This window comes from Choloepus didactylus, chromosome 6 (genome assembly GCF_015220235.1).
Source record: "Choloepus didactylus isolate mChoDid1 chromosome 6, mChoDid1.pri, whole genome shotgun sequence".
Classification (NCBI taxonomy): domain Eukaryota; kingdom Metazoa; phylum Chordata; class Mammalia; order Pilosa; family Megalonychidae; genus Choloepus; species Choloepus didactylus.
Genome location: NC_051312.1, coordinates 29244729 through 29250885, shown reverse-complemented (window position 1 = coordinate 29250885; position 6157 = coordinate 29244729). Strand labels below are relative to the sequence as shown.

At 34.1% G+C, this 6157-nt stretch overlaps 1 protein-coding gene across 1 annotated transcript; it reads right to left on the bottom strand.

The window, feature by feature from the left end:
- Nucleotides 1-2756: 2756 nt before the first annotated feature.
- Nucleotides 2757-3695, bottom strand: LOC119535752 (olfactory receptor 5AS1-like). Its single transcript, XM_037838061.1, has one exon. The coding sequence runs from the start codon at nt 3693-3695 to the stop codon at nt 2757-2759; it is 939 nt and encodes a 312-aa protein (XP_037693989.1).
- Between the last annotated feature and the right edge of the window lie 2462 nt (nt 3696-6157).

Sequence of the window (6157 nt, the reverse complement as noted above, 5' to 3'; positions counted from 1 at the left end):
CCAAATTATGACATCAACAGGAAAATACCATCTCTGAAGAAAGGCTGCTGGCATTTGGGACACCTCTGTGATATGTGAAGACACATGGTGATGTTTGCTGGTTCTTCACTCCCAGTTTCATTACTTTCATCTTCTGTATTTTGTGGCTTCCTTTCTAAACACCTCTGGGGCTTTTTTCCATGGCTTCTCTTAATTTCATCTCTTTGCTTCTAAAGGAAGCTAAGTAAAGGACTACAGTAAAATAATTAAGACCCTATTGAATGAGGTGTCTCACATCTTAATTAAAATAACCTAATTAAATGTCCCACCTACAATAGGTCTGCACCTACAGGAATGGATTACAAGAAAATATCTTTTCTAAGGTGCATAATAGCTTCAAACAACCACACCTCATTTAGATGCACTATTAAAAATTTTAATAACTATAAATCCATTAGACTTTAATTACCTTAGGTTAACTTATCTCAGAAAATGAAAAATAATTCTCACATTTGGTAGTTCCTTATTAGAAATGCTGGTATGCTGCTTTTTACAATTTGATGAACCTTAACACACTGAAAGAATAACCATAGAGATCATGTTCTTAATAGGTGTTCTGGTATGTAAATGCTGCCATTCTGAAAAACACCAGAAATGGATTGGCTTTTTTAAAGGGGGTATTTTGGTTACAAAATTACAGTCTTAAGGCCATAAAGTATTTAAGGTAAGGCATCAACAATAGGGTACCTTCACTGGAAAAGGCCATTAGCATCCAGACAACCTCTGTTAGCTGGGAAGGCATGTGGCTGGCATCTGCTTGATCCCAGGTTGTGTTTCAAAATGGCCTTCTCCAAAATGTTAGCATCAACTTTCAATGGCCATCTTAAAATTGTCTCTCTAAGCTGCAACACCATGCTCCTGTTTAAGCTTTTATAGGGCTCCAGTGATTCAATTAAGACCCATGCTGAATGAGAGGGGCCACACCTCCATGGAAACTGTCTAATCAAAGTTATTATCCACAGTTGGGTGGGTCACAACTCAATGAAAACAACCTAATCCAAAGATTCCAATGTAGTCAGCACTAATATGTCTGCCCCCACAATATTGCATTAAAGAATATGGAGTTTTGGAGGACAAAATGCATCCAAACTTGCACAGCAGGAGAGTACACTTAAACTGTAGAAACAGTTCAATATACCTATAAATTTCATTTTTAAGGTACAAATAAATGGCATTTTGCAACTCACCTGTACTTTGACAGTTTTCATAGGAGGGCACATAATTTAACATGACAATGAGTCACTAAGTTGAGCTTTAAATTTTGGCAGCAACCCAGAATGTTTAGATTGCTCTACATATACTTAAAATGTCAACTTAAAAACAAATGGTAATATAATAGTGGTAAAGTAACAAACAATTATTTGCTGTTACTATGTGCCAGGCAATGTTAAAAGAACTTTACATATTTTCTAAGTGATTAAAATACTTTAGTTTGTTTAATCCTCAAATTATACTTTTACTAGTAAAATTTCATATTCTTCATTCAAGTAGTCCTCAAAATAACCCTATTCAATAGGCAGTATCTTATTGTCTCCATTTACAGAAGACACTAAGGCACTCAATATATAACATTTAATTTTCATAACAAATTTATTCGTCTAAATTTTCACATTAAATTAACAATGGGGTATATTCAGTATAACAAATCCAATCATTTATATTTTCATAATTACTGCAAAATTCACAATATTATACATTCAGATGTAAAAAAATTACTGCTTCAACTTTGTAAAGATAAAACAATAAGTAAACAGAGACTGTAGGATCAAAATCAATGACAGAAAACATCTGATTGCCTCATGATACATGATCACTGAGAAAAACTGCTTACACTGCAATTGGTTTGCATTTTCAATTTATGGAATAAATTATCAGAGAATTTTTTTTATCTCTTCTTGAAAACAGAATCTCAAAGAAAATGTTAGTAACATATATATGGAAATAGTAATTTATGGAGTTTATAATCTTGATGATAGTTATAGTCTTATTTGATTTTCACAAATGCCCGTTGTGAATGGGAGTCAGGATCTCGTCCAGCAAATCAGTCCTCCGCGAAGAGATATAATATGGCAGGCCTTCACTCTGACATAATATTAAAGATGCTATTGCCAAATGCCTTCTCTCTGATTTCCTGAAAGCCAATGAATTCTTCCCACCACCATTAACACCACTACCCATCATTGGTAATATCAGCTTTCCCTGGTGATAATAGAGAACACAAACACAGAGGTCTAGATCTCACCATCCATCTATACATTTATCCATCTATCCACCAACCCACACATTCATCCATATGCTTAACATATATTAATGCAGACATGCAATGTACCGTGGTCTTTACACATGTTGGAAAACAAACCAATAATACATGTTCCATGCTGCCAAAGATATTATAATCTGGGTGAGTCAACAGACAAGTCAACATGTGCCTTCAATGCAACAAGATAATGAATATAATGAGTGCAAAGTATTTCAGGAACTCTAACCTATAAGCAATGATGTTTTCCTTTTGTAATTCAGGAATGTTTACAGAATAGAAAAATTTGGGAAAGAATGTTCCTGGAAGAGGGGGGCAGGACACTTTACAAATTTGATGATGAAAAGGTCTCTTTATTTCTGGAAAATGTGATAAATTTAAACAGTTGAAGCATAACATGTTTGGGGTAGTTGTGCATGATGAGATTGGAATGGAAAAGTAGACCTTGTATGTTTGTCATTCATTTGAAAATCCAAATTCTTTTTAATAGTTTTTCAAGAGCATTTTTAACATCCTTGTTTCTGAAGCTGTAGATTATTGGGTTAAACATGGGAAACACAACCGTATAAAACAATGCAACCACTTTATCAGTGTTTAGAGAATAACTAGTCATGGGACGTAAGTACATAAATAAGAGGGTTCCATAGAATAAGGTGACTGCTATGAGATGGGAAGCACAGGTGGAGAATGTTTTGCTTCTGCCTCCTGGGGACTTGATACTCAAAACAGTGATGAGGATACAGAAGTATGTTATAAATATGAAAATGAAAGTGGTGGTCTGGATGAAGCCACACAAGACAAAGAGCAGAAGTTCATTAATATAGGTATCTGCACATGATAAAGCCAGGATAGGTGGGATATCACAGAAAAAATGATTGACAAGATTAGAGCCACAAAATGGCAGCCTGAATGTGAAACAGACATGCAGGAGTGAAGTCATACTTCCACTGAAGTATGCCAACACAATGGAGCAGATGCAGGCTCTCCTCGACATAAGTGTAGAATAGAGCAATGGGTTACAAATGGCAGCATAACGGTCATATGCCATTGCTGCCAGGATAAGGCACTCAGCATCAGCAAAACAAGCAAAGAAAAACATTTGTAGTGCACAGCCAGAGGGAGAAATATTCTTCTTGGATGCTAAGAAATTCATCAGCATTTTAGGAGTGATTGCTGTAGAATAGCTGATGTCTAAGAAAGACAAGTTGCTAAGAAAATAATACATAGGGGTATGAAGGCTTGAATTGATGTTAACTAAGATCATTAAGCTCATATTTCCCACCATAGTTAATGTGTACACTATAAGAAATACCAGGAATAGTGTGACTCTGAGAGGTAGATACTCTGTGAATCCAACAAATATAAACTCAGTTGGCATGGTATAATTGCTCTCCAACATCTTGATTTTCTTGCTTTTCTCATCATAGATAGAGGGTATTAGATGATGTGATTTGGCTTGGCTGATCAATGAACCAGGAATGCCTTTATTCTTCTTTCTTAGAAAATAGAAGGTTAATAAAATCATAGATATGGAATTTTCTGTGACATACTTTTGTGTTTTTTTTGTATTTTTCTTTAAAGTAAGCAATTAGAAACTACCATTTACATTATTCAGGTGGTAATATTTCATAATTCAATAATTATTTAGAAGCTGTGTGCATTAGGAAATCCCACTAGTACCTTTCAGTCTGAAAGGGAATGAATGAAGTTCAGAGGGTGAGACCTGGTAGAATTAAAAGAATTGGCAGAATCTTTAGAGGAAAAGTGAGTTTTTCCAAACTTAGAGCCACATCCTTCCATGCAAAGGAAAGCAGATTTGATAAAAAATCTGGGAAAAGAATGCCCTTTGGTAAACAAAGTAATCTTCAGTAAAGAATCTGTGACTTTGGGAAGTTGCTTAACATAATAGTTAAAAGTGTGGTTGTTATACAAGAGATGATGGAGTTGATTCAGATTTTGGCTTTGGAACTCACTGGTTGTGCAATCTTTGTAAAGTTTCTTAACTCTATGATGAAGAGAGGATTAAATGAATAAATATTTGTGTGATGGTTAGGTTCATGTATCAACTTGGCCAGATGATAATGCCCAGTTGTTAGGTCAAGAAAACAATGGCCTATCTATTACTATGAGGACATTTCATGGACTTAAATCATCATTGATTGCATCTATGGCTGATTACATCTGCAGTTGGCTAAGGGGATTGTCTTCTACAATAAGAGATGTTTAACCTAATTAGTTGAAGGCTTTTAAGGGGGCAGTGATGACTTTAGTCAGAAGACTGGAGAATTCATTGAAGTCCTTCATTGGAGTGCCAGATTCAGCCTGCCCTAAAGAATTTGGACTTGTGCGTCCCCACAGTTGCATGAGACACTTTTATAAAATCTCATACTATTTACAGCCCTGTTGTTTCTGCTTTCCTAGAGAACCCTGACTAACACAATTTGTAAACCATTTATGTAAATGCCACATAATAAGCACACATATGAATATTTTAAATACATTAAAATCAATAGATTGACCCTTTTGTTTCTATTTCTGTTGTTGCCTAAATAGCTTGAAATGTCCAGATGGTTGTGTCAAAATTTATATTGTCTTTGGCATCTGAACACTTCCTTGAACATGATCTGTGCTTTCTTGTAAGATAAGTCATCATGTATCTCTGTGTGTATATCATACTTTTTACTCATACACCCTAATTGCTCCTTTCCTTACCCAAAATTTGCATCTCTTTCTTATCCCTGGGATATAGCAATTTTGGGAGTGAGGTCCTAGAAACATTAGAGTTTTGAATGACAGATGTATTCCTGCACTTACTTATACAGTTCTAAACTGGGACTAGATGGAAAACAACTATATGGAAGGAAGGATAAATCATCAAGTAAATAAAAGACTTGATGCATATAAACTACAATGAGAATGGAATATTCAGCAGAAAGAGAATTGAAATGTTAGAAATGGCTAAAATGAGTAATGTTGTACTAGTAACTAAAACAAGTAAAGTTTTGTGATCAATTTTCTCTGCTATGCTTTGGAAACTCAGAAACTTCCCTCCCTCAGATGCACTGAGAATAGAAGTCAGCCTTCTTGGTAAGCTAGGACTTTAAAAAGGAAGAACAAATAACTTAGGGAAAAGATGGAAGGTGGCCACTTGAAATTATAGTTGAAGAATCAAAAATCTTGAAGTACCAGAGAAAAATGTGTCTATGTTGTGCAAATGTCATTTCTAATATTTATGCAACATTTACATTTGCACTCCTGAATTTTCTTTTTCTTTTTTCTTCTTCTTCTTCTATTTTTTCCTGAACCAGGTATACTGCACTCCATGATTAAACAATCAGTTCTGAGGAAGAGATCAGATGAAAGAAAAGGCCAAGATGATGTATAATTTTGAACAGAAATGTAATAAAGGAAATATCCAGAAATTAATTAACTGGTAACATAACCATACATGGTTTCAAAATTTCTATATATGAAATTAAAAGATAAATGATAAACCTGAAAATATTTTTACATAGATGATGGACTTACAGCCTTGATATAGAATGATGCTAGTAATCAGTAACCAAAGCTATATCCTAGTAGAAAAATTGTAACAAGACCTGAAAGGTTGATTGACAAAGTTAACATATTGGAAAAGAAACAAATAGAGTATGTCAAACTTTAGTAATGAACAAAATATAGAAATTAAATAATTGATGATTTTCAGCTCTAAAATTTGTAAAATATAAAATATAAAATGCTGGATGGAGTACAACTGATTCAAAGTTGATGAAGAACTATTTCATTTATCTACAAAAAACATTAAAGTGTGAGTATCATCTTATTATTTTCTTATAGTAAATTCATAAAAAGTCAATTTCC

Coding starts and splice junctions, on each gene's coding strand:
- LOC119535752 (XM_037838061.1), bottom strand. CDS start 3,695: ATGTTGGAGAGCAATTATACCATGCCAACTGAGTTTATATTTGTTGGA.